The following is an 18,008-nucleotide window of genomic DNA, read 5'->3' as shown; positions in this document are numbered from 1 at the left end:
GAAATAAACAGCACATTCATTTTGATTTACAAAGTCACCCAATCCCAAGCTTCTCCATTAATATTTGTTAAACAAAGAATGAATCCAACTTTATTCAGAATCTGGATTAAGATTGCTCTGTTTGATCAGGCCAAAAAGTCTATTTCTTTGAGCATTCTGTGCCCTGGTTTATATAGTTTATGTTAGTTTACCAATCAATTGCATTTTATTTCACCTAATGTAGTCAAATGTTGGCTTAGTGCAAAATATGAATCCGATGGCTGCCATATAGTGATGAAGCAGAAAATTTCCCAAGTGGAACTTTGGGGAGACAGCAAGTTATTTAACCATCTTAGATTTTGAAGGCAGTGTATAGCTGTGAAGACATTGATGCTGAATCTTTCATTATGAATTTTCATTTTTAATTTCTACAGGTAGTCCTCGAATAATGATGGCAATCGTGGAGATGATTGCCTTTCTCAATGGGTGGCAAACCCCGTTGAGAATGCAAATATCAACACAATAATCCTTCCTTAATTAGTGTAAAGCCTGAGTAATGCAACTCAGCACAATTATCATTAACCTGATCCTTAACAAAGATGAGACAACATCTGGCACATAGGCACATTCCATCACTTGCAACATCTGGTTGTCTATTAACTTACTCAAACATAGCTTGGATTTTTGTCTAGGTAATCCAATCAGCATAAGTGAATTTTGATCAATTAGCTTCTGCCAGTTTCTGTCACTGTTTTTATGACAATAAAAGGAGAGCTCTCACAAGATGTTGAGAGTGCCTTCATAACCTGTTTCCTGCCTGTGTATCTTTTCTTCATCACTACAACATCTGGTGACCCCGACGTGATACCCCCTGCACTCATTCAGCCGGACGAGCCCAGGTGCACCTCATCGAACTTCACTCTCAAAAATTCGTGAGTATGGGGGTGGGTGGGTGGGTGAACTGTCAGCTCAGCAGAAAGTTTATGCACAAGAGCTACAGAAAGTACTTATAAATAATGGAACAGCAGGAATTAATTTAAGTGATTAAGAGCAGTTAGTAAATGAAATAGGTTGTCAGTGCCCATGGTATCCAGAAACAGGAAGTTTAGATTTACATGACTGGATAAAAATTGGCATAGATTTGTATTCTCCACCATGAGCAACAATACAACATTTGTTGCTGTGGCAAAAATGTAAGGAAGCAATTGAGGTTTTGAGGACCCATAGATTCAAGGCACCCTCACCATTTCTCTCTTTGCTTCCTGAGGAGGGGTCTGCTCCCCCTCCATCATATATGCAGCTGACTCTCCCGGCAGAAGCTATGCTAAAGCCAGTGGAGCTTAGCTCCCCTACTGCTCTCTTATCTATCACTCTTTCGCAAGAGTCAGTTAGTGCAGTCAGAGCAGGATTTCAGGAAGAACAGAAAAAAGGAACTCTCACTGGGATAGAACTGGCAGAGGGTCTCCAAGCTTTTCCTGTCACACAGTCAATCCACAAGGGCAGGCTCACTATCAGTGGAATCCCTTACTGATCGCAGCTGCCTTAAAAAAAGAAAAAATTGGCTCTAAAGTTTTGGCAGGACATCAGTTGACCACTGAGCCTTCACCTGATTATGATCAAGTAAAAATTCTTCCCCTAAAATCATCTTTAATTGAACTTTCAGCTCCTCACAGAGAGGTTAATTCTTCTGCTTCTCCACGGTTCCCCACGGAGGAACAATTAGGAAAAGAGGAGGGGAAGAAAGAAGGTACGTTTTTTTGTTTGTCCACCTAAATTGATTCCACAAGGTCATGAAGTAATTGGTTTAAAGGATTACTTTTCTTCTATCCTTCTTTGCCTTGCTTTGCAGGAAAAGTTTGATTGTACTGCTAGTCAGGAAAAGTCTTGTTTTCTTTGTGCCTGCTGCTTTCCTCCCCCCACCTACTCCTCTTCAGGAAGAGTCAGTGCTGGTTTATGGCAAGCCTCAGTATTTCTGTAATATCAGGCAAAAGGTTACTGAATCGTATCTTGGTTTTGTTAACAGATTGCAGGATGCTTTAAAACAACAAATAGATAGTTCTGAGGCTCAGATGAAGTTGTTGATGAGATTAGCAAAGGAGAATGCTACTTCCAAATTCCATCAAGGGTCGAAGCTAAAATCAAAATCTCCAAAGTTATTTTGTTGGTTGATTTATACATTTACTTACTCTTTTTTGATTCAGATTTTTGTAAGCATTATCCATTGGCTTTGGTATATTATTATATGGATGATATTTTAGTTGCTGGATCGCTACAAGAATCATTTATTTATTTAGGTCACAAGTTATTACAGACATATTCACACCCACAAATTCCTCAATCGAAGATAGGGGATAAAGTCTCCTACGTTCGATTACAGCAACTTTTGGGTTCAATTAATTGGTTGCAACCATATGTAGGCCTTCCTACTAGCATTCTTAGTCCTTTATTTGATGCATTAAAAAATAAAAAAGATTCATTTGAATTGATAACACTTACCCAAACTCAAAAAGCGGTCTTCACAAAAATGAATGAAACATTGAAATTGGTCTGGGTGGAAAAATGCCAGGAAAATATTCCTTTGATAATGATTACCATTCCAACCAACCACCTATAGCGGTATTAGCTCAGGAAATACGACAATGAAGCAAGCATAAGCCTTCATTATTAATAATTGAATGGCGTTGAATTGATTATGATATGTTTAACCAGCTATCAGAATAAATAAGCTTCTCATCTTGGGCTTGAAGCTGTGGGGAACGGGAGCATAGTTAGGATTTAAGCTGCTCTCTGAGTTTCCCCACTGCTTGGAGAATGAGCCACATGTTTTCCAAGGAAAGAAATTTGAAGATTTAAAGGGACAGAACCGCCCCCAGGCCTGAAAGTGTTGTTCCATGGTATGTGTGCATGTATGTGTGTGTGTAATCATCTCCAGACTTGGAGGGAAGTTGATATCCCTTAATAATATAAAATGGAGCTCACTGGCTTATGTACAGCTCCCTGAAATAATTGTAATAACTGCTTTGCATGAAGAAAGAATGAAATGGGATTTTTGTGTGTGAAATTAATTTACACAAGTAGTCTGATTGCAGTGCAAATGTGAGCATGTTGATGGTAAAAGTTGGTGTGAATGTACTGTGATTCCCTTTTGCTTAAAGAAACGGAGAAAATTATTTTGTTGAGAGAGAGAGGGAGAGAGAGAGAGAGACCCCATTCAGAATTATGTTGCACTGGTCGTCTCATGAGTTGGAGTCCCGGCCTCACTGTGTGTAATTTAAAAAGAAAAAACTAAGCCTGGATTGCACATTAGCTAAATTCAATTTGGCTTCACTAAAATAAGAGCTAGAGCAGGTTCAAGAACCATCCCTTCAAAATGGGCAGCCTGTAATTTAAAGGGAAATCATGGCTGTGAAGAATTTTGGGATTTCTGCTTGCTTGAAACCTGTCTGGAAGCTCACAGAAGAGATATTTGATATTAATTGGCATGGAAAATTGGATACTGTAAATTTCTTTCCAGAAATTGTGCTCTGATTGCTAGACCTTCATGGTAGAAAATGAACTATCCTAGGAAATATTGAAAAGGCAGGATATTTCTCTGGATGTGAAAAGAAACATGTTTCAAAAGACAGAATAGCTGCCTGCAGCTTCCTACCATACCCCTTTGTCAATGAATCATTAAACCCTGAGCTAGTCTCCACTTTAAGCTGGTTGTTAACTCAAGGATTTATTTTTCTTTAAAGAGCGAGTAACAGGAAAGGGAGGGGAAGTGCAGCTTTTCTGCTCCCTTTAACAATTTTTTTCTCTTTTTACCCTTCTGTCTGAGAAAGGAGGGGCTAATGGGTGAACTGCTCATGTTGCTTTGCCTTTCATTGTTTTGGTTTTCTTATATTTTCTTTTTTGCTCTGAATATAATTTTGATTTTGTTATTTCTGATAAAGTTTTGAGGTTTAAGATGTTAAAGTAAACCTATATAAAAAGCAATGATTTTGAAAGATATTGTTTGCATTTGTACTGTTTAACCTACTTCATGAGGATTTGCTTCCATCTGAATGGAATCTGAACTTAACTCATATTTTACTAAAAGCAGAGAACTGACACAAAAGTTAGATCCAAATATATTTCAGAGCATGGACCCAAAGTACTTCATTTATCTTCATGCAACCATTGATACCTTTTCTCATTTTATTTGGGCTACTCCTCAGAAAGGGGAAGCCACTAAACATGTTGTTAATCATTGTATTCGAACATTTGCTGTCATGGGCCTACCTTCTACGTTAAAAACAGACAATGGTCCTGCATATTGTAGCCACTCCTTTGCTGATTTTTGTGTCAAATGGCAAATTGAACATCTTTTTGGCATACTTATAATTCTACAGGACAGGACATAGTGGAGCGGGCAAATTTTACATTAAAATTGCTTTGGATAAATATAAACAAACAGGAGGGATTCCCATAGGTCTTCCACCCTGGTAAACAGGAATGGTTGAATAAAGTTCTGTTTACTCTGAATCATCTTAATATCATAAAAAATTTATCAACTGCAGTAGATAATCATTTTGGAAGTAGAATGAGTCATCCCCAGCCACAGGTCATGTATAGATTATTGCCTAATCCCGAATGGCATGGACCCGTTCCTCTATTGACATGGGGCCGAGGATATGCTGCTGTGCTTGCTCCTACAGGTCTGGTGCGGATCCCTGCTTGGTGTGTGAAACCGTGGAAGGATGGCGTGGCACCAAGGACTGAAAACCTGATCCTGGACTTCTCACTCAGCCTGCAGAACCCTCAGCAGGATCGGGACCGAACACTTTGTCACAGACATCAAGTGACCTAGGGACAAATTAAGGCTCTCTCTGCACAGTCTACAAAATTGTTACAGGATAAGGACATGCCACAGACACCAGAGAACTTTTTAGTAGCAGCATTTGCTTGTTTAAATGCTAATTCTATAACTATCATTATGTGTATTCTTTTTATGTGTATCTTTCCTCCTGGAAAGGCTACAGTGACTTTCCAAGATGGAATTCCAGAGCAAGGACTTTGGGAACAAAATTCTTATAAATGGGATGTGCAAAATATCTCTTGATTATTAAACAGGACAGATTGATGGATCTGCATGCACGTTCCCCCACAAGCGAAAGGAGGACCTTTAATACATGCTATTCCTTTCAATGAAACTGGATGGAAACAACATCCTTGGAATGCTACAAAAAGACAATGTTGATTATTCTATTTTAACTATTGGTATCAGGATTCAAGAAGTAGCCGCATATTGTTGGAAATTCATCTAGGAAGGCATCTGTTGATGTTGGAAAGTATCCCTATTGTAACACGACATTTGTTCTTAACACCACTATTGAGAGACCTAATTCCTTTCTGAATGTCACTAAAATGGAACATCTTCATAACTTTACCTCTTATACATGCACATACCAATTAACTGGGTGTCCAGGGGTTGTGAGTGGAGGGTGTCCAACAAGTGTGGCCACTGGAAGTCTCTCTTTATGTAATTTGATAAGATCAATAGTCAGATACTGATACCATGCTAGCAAGGGGTATTATTCCTCCTTTAGGAGTTATGATGAATTATAGAGATTTACATATTTTAGCAAATTGGACTACTGCTTTAATGCTACCATCAAATCCTTAACATTGATAAATAAAGAAATGTCACAAATTAGAGATGGTAGCATTTAAGAGCCAAGGTGGCGCAGTGGTTAAATGCAGCACTGCAGGCTACTGCTAGATCAGCAGGTCAGCGGTTCAAATCTCACCGGCTCAGGGTTGACTCAGCCTTCCATCCTTCCGAGGTGGGTAAAATGAGGACCCAGATTGTTGGGGGCAATATGCTGACTCTCTGTAAACCGCTTAGAGAGGCCTGAAAGGCCTATGAAGCGGTATATAAGTCTACTGCTATTGCTATATTGCTATTCCAAAATCGTTATGTTTTAGATGTTATTTTAGCAGCCAAGGGTGGTGTATGTGCTTTAATCCATTCACATTGTTGTATACATATTACTGATTATAAAGCAAATATTTCAGCCACCATTGAACACATGGAAAACATGATTGTGGATAATCCAATTGGTTCCAATATCCCGCAATCCCCATGGGAGTGATTATGGTCTTGGCTCCCAGATTTTGGATGGGTGCGACAAATAGTGCTCATTGTTATTTTAGTTATCATTGCTTTAATTTGCTGCTGCTGCTGCGTGCAATGTTTGCCTAGTTTGTTGATGGTGTTTCGTCCAAGAATTCGGGCCCTCCAGATCTGAAATTATGTATGCATACAAATTATTAAAAAATAAAGAATAAAATTAAAAAGGAGGACATGTGGAGATGATTGCCTTTCTCAATGGCTGGCAAACCACGTTGAGAATGCAAATATCAACACAATAATCCTTCCTTAATTAGCGTAAAGCCTGAGTAATGCAACTCAGCACAATTATCATTAACCTGATCCTTCCTTAACAAAGATGAGACAACATCTGGCACATAGGCACATTCCATCGCTCGCAACAACATCTGGTTGTCTATTAACTTACTCAAACATACCTTGGATTTTTGTCTAGCTAATCCAATCAGCATAAGTGAACTTTGATCAATTAGCTTCTGCCAGTTTCTGTCACGTAAACTGTTTTTATGACAATAAAAGGAGAGCTCTCACAAGATATTGAGAGTGCCTTCATAACCTTCTTCCTGCCTGTGTGTCTTTTCTTCATCACCACAACAAAGCAGGACTGGAATTTCTGTTGCTAAGCTATATGGTTTCTGTCAGCATAACTGCCTTGTGCTCGTTGGCCCTGTCATCCTCACCACCCTGTGGTGAAAAGAGCCTTTCACTCTTTTCTTTCTGCTGTGGCTGAGGCAGAAGGCTTTCAAAAAGACAAGGGACAAATATGTTCTCAGGAAGAAGGCCCTGCTGTTGGCTAGCAAAGGGCTAGTCTGGGTACGCCATAGCAGCAGTCACCGAAAGATGACTGTGAACCTTAACTGGGGTCAGCAAGGCCAATTGGGTCAGTGAGTGGAGGGTGGCAGGGCTAGCAAGGGCAGGGCAGCAGGATCAGCCAAAAAGACAAGCACGTTTCCATTTGTTCAGTACTACCATAACTTCAAATGGTTGCTAAATAAATGTTCATAACTTGAAGACTAAGAGTAATAGTTGGGATTGGAACTTCCATCACAAATCAATGTGATTGGTTTTTGTTATTAACTAAATTCAATCATAAGTTGGATAAGAAAGTTGGCAACTTTCTGCCAGCTTCCCAGTCTACTCAGTGGGGAAGCTAGCAGGAGGTTGCAAATTTCATGTGGCTTGTAAGCAGGCTGGCAGGCAGGTAAATAGCTACTATTGTTTGAGAGAAGACATGAAGAAGTGCATGAAGATTATCTGTCAAGGGTCCATTAGGGTGGACAATCGTGAATCGGGAAAGGTATGAGGGATATGTGAGAGTGGCAAGGCTTGGGTACGAAGCGTAGGGGTGATACAGCCAAGGCCAAGGATGGTGCACAAGAGAGGTGTGAGACTCAAGGGTGCACAGGATGCCTGAGGCCAGTGTGGCATGAACCGGGGGAGACTGTACAGTTGGCGGAAACTTACCTCAATAACTTGCAACCTTTCTTTTGGGCATCCCCTTGACTTTATAGGCAAGCCAGCAGGGAAAGTGGCAAATGGCAATCACATGACTGTAGGGTGTGCAACCAATCTGATGTGTGAGCCAGTTGCCAAGTGCCCAGATTACAATGACCATGGGAGTGCAGGGATGTGTAACTCCAAGAACTAATCATAACCAGAATTTCAGCTCTATCATAACTTTCAAGAATCTTTGAATGAATAAGTCAAGATCTACCTTTACCTGTACTTTTGAAGGAATTATTTCTCTCTACAGGTAGTCCTTGACTTATGACCAGTTGAAGTTACAGTGAACTTAAAAAAACATTCCCAAAGTTACGATTCCCCCCCCCCCGTCACATTAATGACTGCAGTGAGTCACTTGATGACCATTGTAAAAACTATCATAAAATCAAATTTGGTCCCATGGTCCTTGACTTACAACTACAACAATTTACAACTAAAATTCCAGCTTCAATTGCTTACACTAAAATCAGTGACAGCAAATTAAACAATTGTACCTTTTAAAAAAGGCTAAACAGCAGCAAGAGAAACAAACACATTTAAAGATTATGTTATAAATGTAATTATTAAATAATAGATATATCCATTTTCAAATGGAACAGCAAAACCTACAGAATTTCAGGAACAGTTCACCATTAGGTCTCTTGATTTACCAATAAAAATTAATGATAGTCCTCATTAACTTACCTGTAATATTTGGGATCATCCCGGTCATCATCATAATCTTCTAGAAATTCTTTCAGACGTTTAGCTTCTTTTGCCTATGAAAAGTAAATACCGGTACATTATTTCCTTAGAGCCTGTTTATTTCTAGTTATTGATGCACACACAATGAATTCACCTTTTGATGGACAAATTCAAAGACAGAGTCCATCAGAGAGGAAAGGCTACTGAGTTAGAAAGCAGGATATTGTGGAGATTTACACATTTGAATAATATCATTATGTATGTGATATAAATTTACTGTACGGAAAAGTCCTTTGCATTACATTCTGGTAAATCAAGGTTCCATCATACCATTGACTTTTAGAATCCTCTGTTTTTAAAACCTTCCCATTTTGGGGAAAAGAATCTAAAAGGATATTAAATATAATCCCAAATACTTTAAGCCATTTAAGCAATCTACATTTGCTGCTATACAAAATATCTAGGAGCACACCTATGTTTACTACCATATTTCTTTAACCATCCAAATCTTAATCTTCAAAAATCAAGACAAAAATATTTTGATGGCTAGCTGTATTTCCTGAAGAACTTCCTTTTTTAAATAAAAAGTATGTAAGTAGTTTTCTCCAAAACTATGGGAGAAACTATAACAAAACAAACTGATTAATATAAGAGCAATTGTAATCTGATAATCTTAACTTCCATTTTTCCATTTTGATTAAGTAAAGGCTTAAGTTCATTGTAATCCTTAATAATCATGTGAATCTCCTTTCTGCAATTTGCCCCCCTCCCCTTTTGCCTGAAAATTAGTTTTCTTAATCCACTGAACAATCTGCTTTATTTTGATAATGCAAATTATGGTAATGATATGCAGATAAATGTAGTTATGCTACTAATTACCTGTTCAACTAAGAGGAAAGCTTTTAAATGTTAAAGTGCAATGTTAGGCATGCTTATTTAGAAACATCAAATAATTCAAATGTGACTTTCTTTCTATTAAGTGTGCTTAGAATTTATTTATTTGTATCCAGACCTTATTATTTTTACAAATAACTCAAGGTGTAAATATATTCAACACACCTTCCTCCTCCTATTTTCCTCATAACAAAAACACCGAGAGATGAGTTTGGCTGAGAGTGACTGGCCCAAGATCACTCAGCTGGTTTTCATGGCTAACGTGGAACTTGAACACACTCTCCCAGTTGCCACTCTGATGCCCTAATGACTAAACCAAATTGGTTCTAAAAATAAAAAAATACTTTTTTGTCGATCAAAATGTTAAATTCCACAAAAATTCACTGTCTACATCTATAGTCTCACATTACCAGATTTATGGTTACATAAATTATTTTCGTAGATTATAGGCCAAAAAATTAATGCTTTCATCTTTAACATGTTATTTAGAAAGAAATATTAGTTTAGATGCCTACTAAAAATAAAGAGGAACACTACACATTTTTCTTAGGATAAAGTCAAAGATACAACATAGTAAGAAGGAGTCTACAGAACACCTTAAGTTTTAAATTAACCATAAGGGACAGCAAGCATGAGGAAAATATGCAAGTGGAAGCTATTTAGGTAATACTTTCAATCTTAAACTGATCATATAGAAAATCTTTCTTGGAATAATCAGATTATATGCAGTCACTGCAAAAGATGACAAAGGGATTAACTGCCTTCCTCGGCATGGCATTCTTCATCTGGGTAACACAATAGCTGGATTATAACCAGCCTCTATAGGCAATGATTATTCTGGCTACATTTAATGGGAACTTTTATCCAGCATATCTAGAGAGCATTATGTTGGGAAAAAATAGATTAAAGTAATATTCGGGTGGAAACTAAAATGATGCTCATTCTTTTGTTCTCTAGAAAGTTGTTCCCTGGAAAGGGTCAATTTAAGTGTACTAGGGAAGATTTGTTTGTTTCCTATAAAGCAATGGGAAATACTCTACATGTCCTAAAGTATAAAAGGTCCTAAAATTGACCACAATTTTAAATAGAATGATATTTGTGAGCCTTTTCCAAAGCTCATATCGTAAAACCTAGATAAATATATGCACATACTGATGCTCAAGTAAAGCTTTCAATTCCATGTATACTGAAAACTCCAAATTTATTTATATTGCTGCCTTAGACAAATAAAACATTCACTATAATATTTTCATATCCAGACAAGAATTTCTGTGTTTTAATATCTAATAAGAACACTGGCAATGTAATAAATCTCTTACCATCTCCCGCCTTCTTTCTTCTTCCCTCTCAGCTTCTTTTTCATATTCTCTAGCTTTCTTCCGTTCTCTGATTTCCCAGTTTTTAAGACGCTGAAATCACAAAACTTTTTCATTATTTCACCGTTCACCCAGGAATTGAAAAAATAGCTCCATATTTCATTTTGGAAACAGCAAAATCATCCATAATTAATTTAAACCAAATAATTATATATCAGCCTCAGCTTTGTATTCCAGCAGAAAAAGAATGTACAAATTGTTACAAGAATATTGACAGCATATGCAGAGATTCATTCAAGGGAAATGATATTTGATGATATCTAAAATATAGGTCTGAATATAAATATCCAATATTTATCTTAGACCTCATTCATAAGTGGAGTTTCTTCACTGAAAAGGAGCATTACCCTGGAAAACATCATGAGATATGGTATAGTCTGCAACCCCTCCTCCCATTTGAATTAGGAACCTTTCAGCAACTCTTTTAAATACCTCTTGATAAGCTGCTTCCTTTTCCCGTAGTTTCCTTTCCAGTTTGCGCCGTTCGTAAGCATCTTCTTCATCTTCTTCTCTATCTCTTTTCTTGTCCTTTTCTCGTTCCCGCTCCCGTTCTCTTTCCCTCTCCCGCTCTCTCTCCCGTTCCCTCTCCCGTTCTCTTTCCCGTTCTCTCTCTCTGTCTCTGCTTTTCTCTCTGTGGAAAACACAGCAACAAAAGAATATTTGGGCCTGATTAAATAGTTTAACCCAAAACCCCACCAAAGTAGCACTAAATATCATATTTAATGACTTAGAGAGTCCTGTAAACAATAAGAAACATCTATTAAACCCATACATACCACAGGATCACTCAAACTGTAACAATTTCACTTTTTAGAGTTAGTATTTGCATGGAAATATTTAGGTTAAATCAGAGGTTCAAGTGAGAAAACTGTTGAGGAGAGATATACTAGCTGAACAGTTTTACATTCTCTCAGGTATAGGTTTGGGGGCTTCAGTCATTGAATATTCCAGTCAACCAGCACATTGGACATTTGTCTCTGCATGGGCTTAGAGATAAATGAAGTGGCCAGGCTAAAAACCAATTAAGAGGAAGTTCCCAAATTGTGTCACCAATCAACTGTGAATTGGAAAGAAAATTGAATCAAAGAGGGACACAGATGAGAGACATGTTAGACTACTAGGAACAGATCATCAGAAAAATTAGAAGAAGAAAAATTCAGGAAATTTAGGAGGAAATAGCTGTGAACTGTCAACATAAACAGATCATGGGAAGCAATGCGGATTGGAACAGTAAAGCCATAAATTAATTTATAATCTAAAGAAGCTACAGAGTGGAACTATGTGAACCCAACTACTAGAGTTTGTAAACTATGCTTTACAACAAAGATCCAGAACCTAAAGCTCTAAGTTGAAGCCTACAAAGAGCTGTTAAAGTAATTTTTAATATGACAGGAGTAGAAATGTATTAAATACATAACAGACAATAACCCAATTAGCTATATTTTAATTAAGTGTAAAATGTAAGTTAACTGAATCAAATTATGTTTTGTACACCCACACTATTTTTGGAAAATAGGATATCTTTGAATGCATAGTTCCCTAGATTGAGCTGAGAAGAACATCTAGTCCATATCTGTACATTTGTACATTTCCAGCTACTTTGATTCTGTCTTGCATATCCACTTCATATTTGACTATTATGTTATGGAAATCTGGAAAACCTTGAAAGGGAAATAGTAGCAGATCCTCCATTTCATTGGAAAGAAAAGTTTAGATGATGAGAGATCGCAACCCTATACCTGATATCTTTCTTTTGAAGTGAATGTTTTCTGTTGTGATTTCACTCTTTAATTTGCATTCTGTTTGATAACAAAATATATCTTTCTGACTCTTACATTCTGCCCCATTCCCATGTCAATACCCAAGGTACAAAGAATGATAAATCATGATAAAGAATATTTATTTTAAAAGAACAGATTTTTTCCCCCTGTGTCAGGATCAGACAAGGGTCTTTCCCTACACAGTGGTAGGATTCCCCATCCATTCTCCCCTTTAAAGAAATCAGGGATTGACCAGCATCTCCATTATTTCTTGTCCATTTTCAACAAAAAGGTAGACATTGGGAAAATAATCTTGGAACAATAAAAGTGTATAGAAATCTGGATGACTCTGGATAGCTTATGGTGTTAAAAACAGTAAAATTATGCCATTTACTGTATACATTTAGAATATTTGCCTTAAAAAAAGAAACATTACCAAATTATTAAGTCATTATTATATCACAAAATTTACCTAGATCTGCTCCGATCTTTATTCCGGTCTGAGCTTCTTTCACGGTCTCTGTCTCGATCTCTTTCCCTGTCCCGGTCTCTGTCTTTAGTGCGATCCCGATCTCTATCCCGTTCCCGCTCCCGTTCCTTCTCCTTTTCTCGTTCACGCTCCCTCTCTCTCTCTCTTTCACGCTCCCTTCTTTCTCTTTCACGTTCGCGTTCCCTCTCTCTTTCACGCCGTTCTTTTTCAATTTCTTGTCTTTCTTTCTCTTTTTTGCCTTTTTCCTCCTCCAATTTCTAGAAACCAAAAGGATTTTCCAAGTTAGTTTGTAGCTAGATTCGGAAGCCCCACCCCACAATTCTAAAATCTGGTAACAAGAATATCAAGATCAAACACTTATATAGTTTGCTTTCAATTCATATGGATGAAAACAAGTTTTGCATTCATAAGATAGATTTCGTGCAAGTTATTTACCTAGCAGGCCAGCAATCTCCAACCTTGAATAGAAAAGCAATGCTTGTCTCCTCCGTACTGATTATTACATGAATGCATTGCCTATAATAGTTCAGAGAATGAAAAATACTTTGACCCTAAACATGATTACATTTTTATGTAGCAAAATTCATCCAATTCACATAGATGATTTAGTGATATTAAAGGAAGCTTAATATCTGATTATATCACACCTAGGTAAATTAAGTTTATTCTCTCTAAACTTGGAGAATAAAGCATTTTCTAATTTCATAGTGGAGTATATGACTGTATGGTTTCAAACATCTTTACAATCACAATACTTGTACTGTGTTTAAAAAAATCACTGATATGATTCTCATTCAAAGGGTCTGCAGGAAGGAAAAGGTTGGAAATCACAACAAGATTAAAAGATTGTATGTTACTGAATTTTTATAAAAGTACATTTCTTTATTGAAAAAGTCAACACTGCTTCTAAAACACCCATGAAGACAACAGAAAAATTAAATCTCATTAATAGATAAATCCATCCTTGGAAGCAATTGGTGTGGGTTAACTTACAGATGCTGTGCTAGGACATGGACCGCCAACACTGGATTAACCTTGCCTACAAGCTATATTTCTGGGAGGAAGAGCAAGTACATGGTTCACAAGTAAACCAAAAAAAAAAAAAAAGCATAAGCCAATTATCAGCCTGATGGATGCCAGAACCTTATGGGAATGATTCTTCCTTGTGCACGTGTTGTTCCTAGAGGGATGCCATAGAGCAGGGATGTCAAACTGGCAGCCTGTGGGCATGATGCATCACACACAGGCCATGCCCACCCCAGCTCCATGAATGGGGGAAACATCGTGAAAAGCCACATGATGGCAATGTGACAGTGCGAGTTTGACACCAGTGCCATAGAACATAACAGTATCATTTTCCCACTTGTTCTCTCCTTGGTACACACATTTAATGTACAAGCTATTTTCAGAAGGGAAGGCTTGCATATACCTCTCACATCTCCATCCAGCCTGCCTTCAACACTTGGTAAAGGAAATATTCAATTTGTATTCTCTGAATAACTGAAGAAAATGGATGGGAAGGTAAGAGGAACATATAAATTTTCCATTCTGAGGAATGGCCTGACTCAGAGTAATTGATGAACTTTGTTATTTCTTCTGGAGAGCCCTCTGTACAAGGACCCAGCACTAGTATAAGGAAGGATCACACCCTATGTGTAACTGATGCATTTTAAATAATGGAAAGAGCAAATTCATTCCTTTTGGCATCAATTTTACCATCAGCAAAATACCATATAAATTAGGACAACAAAATGTGCACATATTTCTCTCTTTCAACAAATAATTTAAAACAATTTGAAAAACAATCTTACCTGTCAGATAGTGTTCTGGGGCACACTCATGGACCAGAGAACCCAAACAAGATCATAGTAATATAACTAAGAAACAAGAGATCAATATATCTAACCATGATGCTAAATAGTATTAAACATAAAATGCTGGCACAATGGTGTTAGATACATTGAACTCACAAAGGAAAGGATATTTAGAATGATAGAAAACAGCCATTGTAAGGAGGGAAAGATGAAAGTGCACAACATGTGGGAACATTACAATCTAATGTCTAAATGAAGTGCTCTCATATAATTTCATCAATTAAGGCATATTTATATATGCTGTATCACAGAACTTACCTCCAATTTTGTATACTTTTACAGAAAAGTTTAGATACTGGAATGGGCAATACTTACTTTATTTTTAGCTGTTCCAATATTTTAGATTATTTTAGTTGTTCCAATAAAATGCTATTGGTTATGCTGCTGGTTGTAATAAAAATAATCATCAAAATTTATCTGAACTTAAGATGCTCTTAAGAAAAAGAGCAATTTTAAATGTCGGCCTTTAAGATGCCAAATAGTAAATCAAGAGTTATTTCCATACAAATTTGAATAGGCTGCTTCCATGTAAACAAAAAATAAATAAAGAGGTAAAAATGAAATGGAGAAAGAATTAAAGATATGCTGAAGTAATGAGCAAAGAGTATAGACAGAACAATAATAAAATCTTACCTTAAGTTCTCTTCAGACTCATCTGTGCTGTAAATGGACGCCCCCTGCAATGCTGACACCCTAACAGTCTGATTATTATTTTGTAAACTCTAACCAAAAAACATGCAAAGGTTCACTGTGCTCGCTAGCCAGCCCCTTTTTAATCATCCCACCCAATATATAAAATGGCCATTTTATATTAGAATTAATTTCATCTATTTTAAAAAATAAATTAAAAATATTTTCCAATAAGATAGATCACAGGCAATAAATATGCCCAATTGCTTCTGAAACAGGAAGCATATTTTGCTTTTGTTTTTGAACCACATCATTTAATTGCCTTTTAGTTACTTGTTGGGGCTTGGAAATAAAACCATATTTCGTTATGACCAGTTTCACACATCTTCGGAATATTTATCCTCAGGTTCTCATTCCCAAGTAATATTGGAATATTGTGCACTGCCAACAACATATAACTATTTTGTACTTAAAAGTTAGAAATGCAAATAAGCATGACCTGTTACCAGAATGTACATTACCGTTTTGTACCTTAATACCGCCGTTCAATGTTATTAGCAAACAGAATTCTCATGTCAGGAGTGAACATATTTGCTGGCATGGAGTAATCCAGCCTTTATGCACAGTTATTATTCCATGAAAGCTAAACATCAAGATATACACTGCATGCATAGCTTGCACTTCTCCACCCTTGCACCACCCTCAACCAGAACACATTAATAAATTCACAGTATCAGAAACTTCTGTAGGTGGGAATCCTGAGGTAGAATTTGCTGTGCAAACACATTTCCAAGCCAGTTACCCCTTTGCATATTTTTCTGAGGGGGCATCCATAAATAATAAAAAAACAGAAGCTCATACTTACATCCTATTCCATGTTACTTTCCAAGCTGTGTTTTTCATCTTGCATTAGTCACCATATGATCTCTATCATAATGGTGGGGGTCAATGAATAGATTAGCTTTATGGGAATTTACAGTTCTTCCATGCATCTAAATTTTGGTAAAGTCTGATAAATAATACCTAATTTATTTCACCCCCATTCTCAATTCAGCTACTAAATTTAATCTTAAATTTAAACTAAGCAATAGGGCTTAGTAATAACGCGAGTATGAATTATGTTTTACGATTACCTGACTATTATGGGAATCAAAATGTGTTTCCAAGGGCAGCCCAATTTAGTTATTTGGTCTTATGTGTTATTTTAGCCATTTTGGGTTAATTTTAAAACAGAGTAGAAAGATAATTTTTTTAAAAATGTATTTGTATTAAGAGAGAAGATTGCAATGCAGTAAGTAATATGAGAAAACTAACTAAAATATTAGACCACTGCAGTGAGAATGATTAGATACACATTATTCCTGCTATAAAGATGAACAAATGACATGTAATGTCCTTGCAAATTTTCTAAAGGGTGAGGGAATCGAAACTGGGTTTTACAATAACCTAATTTTGCATAAACTGCAAAAAAAGTATATTACCTTGTGTGTATCTCTGAATTTACTAATCTCTCGTGATATCAGGTCCCTTTTATCTTCTTCCATTTCTATAGCATTTATATCCTCCTGTAAAGGAAAAAAGAGGTGGGGGACAGAACAAGAAATAAAATATTAAAACCCATGCACAAAGGAATGGGAGAACCAAAAGAAAACCTGAAGGTTAGATGTTTTGTACCAGTCTTGTAAGAGATAAATAAAGGGCTTCTGCAGTACCAAACCTCACAGTCTGATGTTAAATGAATGAAAAAAAATTAGATGGACACGAGTCACAAATCTGGTAACTAGCAGTAAATAAAGTCATTGTCAAAGCCTACGATGTAAACGAACCTTGGTGATGAGTGGATAAGGTATCAGTGGGGCCACTGGAAATCTGCGGAAAATCTGCGGAAAAATCCACGGAGATTTTTTTTAAAAAAAATAGATTGCACACTACTCTGGAAAAAAAACAATGTTCTGTATGTTGGTAGAACAAGCAATATTGTATTGCTGTGAATTTTGGTCTGACTCAGCAAAATTACAAAGAACCTCGCTAATTCTCCTTTTACTGAACTACTTTTCAGCAAAGGTTTATTGGGTGCCACCTCACCCAGTACTTCTCCATTTAAAATTGTAGGATACAATTTTAGTATTTTCAAACTAAAGAAATCTTGCAAGCTAAACTATGCTTGTTTACAAGTGGCCAGTGCCTTTTGAAATTTTAAACTTGATTTTGTACTTTACTCGCTAATTCGCAAAATTTAATGATCTCAAGGGGGTTCCCAAGTTACTGCAAATTAGCGAGGTTCCCCACATCTGAAATCAAGAGTCAGATTTGATTTGCCATTTGTTTCCCCACACTCACATTTTTCTCCCACATTATCCCTCATCTCATCTTTTCAACCACAGAACGGGCAAGGGAACCAAATTTGACCATAAGCATTCAACAAAGGAGACAAAAGTGCCTCTAACCCAACTTTACATGGCACACACTTCAATCTTTTCTCCCACAACATATACAGAGCTTCAGTTCCACTTGCTAAGGGAGAAGGATGTACTTCCATCTTCTCAACAGGTGAAAAGAACAGAGCACACTTAAAGTTCAACTACATAAGCAATGTGCAATTTGAAATAATCCTAATCTAAACATTAGGAAATTCAATATTCAATTAATGTAAAGTGGGAAACAAGAAGTGATTTTATTAACACT

The 18,008-nt window shown here is 36.8% G+C and overlaps 1 protein-coding gene and 1 long non-coding RNA gene across 4 annotated transcripts in view; one reads left to right on the top strand and one right to left on the bottom strand.

Moving 5' to 3' along the window:
- RBM25 (RNA binding motif protein 25) overlaps positions 1-18,008 on the bottom strand; it is a 41,518-nt gene that overhangs the window by 8,158 nt on the left and 15,352 nt on the right. For 2 of the 3 annotated variants that reach the window (XM_032228516.1, XM_032228524.1), the window contains 6 exons: positions 17,150-17,203; positions 16,805-16,888; positions 12,802-13,076; positions 11,002-11,200; positions 10,513-10,602; positions 8,300-8,373 (listed from right to left, as the gene is read on the bottom strand). In XM_032228516.1, coding sequence (XP_032084407.1) covers positions 8,300-8,373; positions 10,513-10,602; positions 11,002-11,200; positions 12,802-13,076; positions 16,805-16,888; positions 17,150-17,203 — 776 coding nt within the window. The remainder of the gene's footprint in view (positions 1-8,299; positions 8,374-10,512; positions 10,603-11,001; positions 11,201-12,801; positions 13,077-16,804; positions 16,889-17,149; positions 17,204-18,008) is intronic. The other variant, XM_032228532.1, reaches the window with a different exon arrangement.
- On the top strand, positions 5-5,176 carry LOC116516146. The gene is made up of 3 exons (XR_004256312.1): positions 5-911; positions 1,643-1,726; positions 4,659-5,176. It is a non-coding gene; the product is annotated as an uncharacterized LOC116516146 (long non-coding RNA).

Source organism: Thamnophis elegans, chromosome 1, assembly GCF_009769535.1.
Source record: "Thamnophis elegans isolate rThaEle1 chromosome 1, rThaEle1.pri, whole genome shotgun sequence".
NCBI lineage: Eukaryota > Metazoa > Chordata > Lepidosauria > Squamata > Colubridae > Thamnophis > Thamnophis elegans.
This window is presented reverse-complemented; position numbering and strand designations above follow the sequence as displayed.